Source organism: Sinocyclocheilus rhinocerous, unplaced genomic scaffold, assembly GCF_001515625.1.
Source record: "Sinocyclocheilus rhinocerous isolate Xijiao unplaced genomic scaffold, SAMN03320098_v1.1 scaffold3372, whole genome shotgun sequence".
NCBI classification, from domain to species: domain Eukaryota; kingdom Metazoa; phylum Chordata; class Actinopteri; order Cypriniformes; family Cyprinidae; genus Sinocyclocheilus; species Sinocyclocheilus rhinocerous.
Genome location: NW_015645519.1, coordinates 1,476 through 3,173, shown reverse-complemented (window position 1 = coordinate 3,173; position 1,698 = coordinate 1,476). Strand labels below are relative to the sequence as shown.

Genomic DNA, 1,698 nt, shown 5'->3' with positions numbered 1-1,698 from the left:
GTGTGCTGTGAAATCTTCAAGACTCCTGTTATTTTATCATGTAGTCACAGTGTCTGTAAAGAGTGTCTTCAACAGTTCTGGAGAGCCAAGAAAACTCTGGAGTGTCCCGTCTGCAGGAGAAGATCCTCAAGAGAAGATCCTCCATGTAATCTAGTATTAAAAAACCTGTCTGAGTCATTCCTGAAGCAGAGGAATGAGGCTCGTTCATCAGGATCTGAGGAGATCTGCCGTTTACACAGTGAGAAACTCAAACTCTTCTGTCTGGAGGACAAACAGCCGGTGTGTTTAGTGTGCAGAGATTCACAGAAACACATCAATCACACATTCAGACCCATCAGTGAAGCGGTTTCATCATGTAAGGTAAGACAAATGAGTATTTCAACTTCATGCTGTTGAAAAGTCCTATTTAAGTGTGTATTTGATTAGTGATCTGAACCCCATTATCAATGCAGTTTCACAAAATTGGGTAAACTAGTAACTATGGTGGCAAATAAAGACACAGGCCCAGTTGGTATTGAATAACTATTTTGCTTCAATAAATAACATTTCAATTTACAAACTGTGATTTGTCTTCACTCAGGTTGCCTTTGTTTTATGGCAGGTTATAATTTCTGAATTAATTTACTATGAGATTCACACAAAAACAGAAGTAATCAGGATTTACAGGACTTTTGCACTGCATTATATGACCATATCACTGTATTGTCTTCTCTTCTTTTTTCACTGCAATCTGGTGTTTAATGTATTGTTGTTTAACTCTAGGAGGAGCTCAATACAGCACTGAAATCATTACAAGAGAAACTAAAACGCAATGAAACAATGAACAGAGAGTTTGATGAAACAGTTCAACACATCAAGGTGAGGAAACAGAATCCAGAGTCATCTTCATTACAGCTGTAGGATCACTATACACAATTATGATCTGATATATTTAATATAATGGACTCCAGTTGATTATTTTTGTAAATGACGAGCATCAATCTGCTTCTGGATCCGTTATATGTCTTTATCTGAGTTTATCTCAGATCTGAATGATGTAATTGTGTTGATGTGTGTTGATGGAGACGATTGAAGTGAATGTGGTTTGATTTCAGTCTCAAGCTGAGCACACAGAGCGTCAGATTAAACAGCAGTTTGAGAAGCTTCATCAATTTCTCAGAGATGAAGAAGACGCTACAATCACTGCACTGAGGGAGGAAGAGGAGCAGAAGAAGCAGATGATGAAGGAGAAGCTGGAGGAGATGAACAGACACATCTCAGCTCTTTCACACACAATCAAAGACACGGAGGAGATGATGAAAGCCAGTGACGTCTGCTTTCTGAAGGTCTGATTTCAGATCATTGATTGATTGATTGAGTTGTTGATGATCAATGGTGTGTTTGTTCTGCAGGAGTTTCCAGTCACGATGGAAAGGTGAGTGATCTGCTGCTGTCTCTGCTCTCTCTGCTTCTGATCCAAAGCCACTGCAGTTCTGATCCTGAATGTTCTTCCAGAGTCCAGATCTCATCACAGCCGGATCCACAGACACCTTCTGGAGCTTTGATCCATGTGCCGCGTTACTTGGGCAACCTGCCCTTCAGAGTCTGGAAGAAGATGCAGGACATCGTCCAAAACAGTGAGTCTGATTGCAGAAGATCTGAGCTCGCATACACACTGGAAATGATGCAATATTGACAGATTTCAGCATTATGTGTGAA

At 40.3% G+C, this 1,698-nt stretch overlaps 2 protein-coding genes across 2 annotated transcripts in view; one reads left to right on the top strand and one right to left on the bottom strand.

Annotated features, from left to right (window-relative positions):
* LOC107706050 (stonustoxin subunit alpha-like) overlaps positions 1 to 145 on the bottom strand; it is a 5,811-nt gene extending 5,666 nt beyond the window's left edge. Inside the window, exon 1 of the mRNA XM_016509621.1 lies at positions 49 to 145. Within this exon, the coding sequence (XP_016365107.1) occupies positions 49 to 145 (97 nt within the window). The remainder of the gene's footprint in view (positions 1 to 48) is intronic.
* A 58-nt stretch (positions 146 to 203) lies between these two features.
* LOC107706049 (tripartite motif-containing protein 35-like) lies at positions 204 to 1,616 on the top strand (the record flags this gene model as incomplete). The annotated part of the gene is made up of 5 exons (XM_016509619.1): positions 204 to 360; positions 763 to 858; positions 1,095 to 1,325; positions 1,392 to 1,414; positions 1,495 to 1,616. Coding segments are annotated over exons 2-5 (415 nt in total), but the record flags the coding sequence as incomplete, so codon positions are not given.
* Between the last annotated feature and the right edge of the window lie 82 nt (positions 1,617 to 1,698).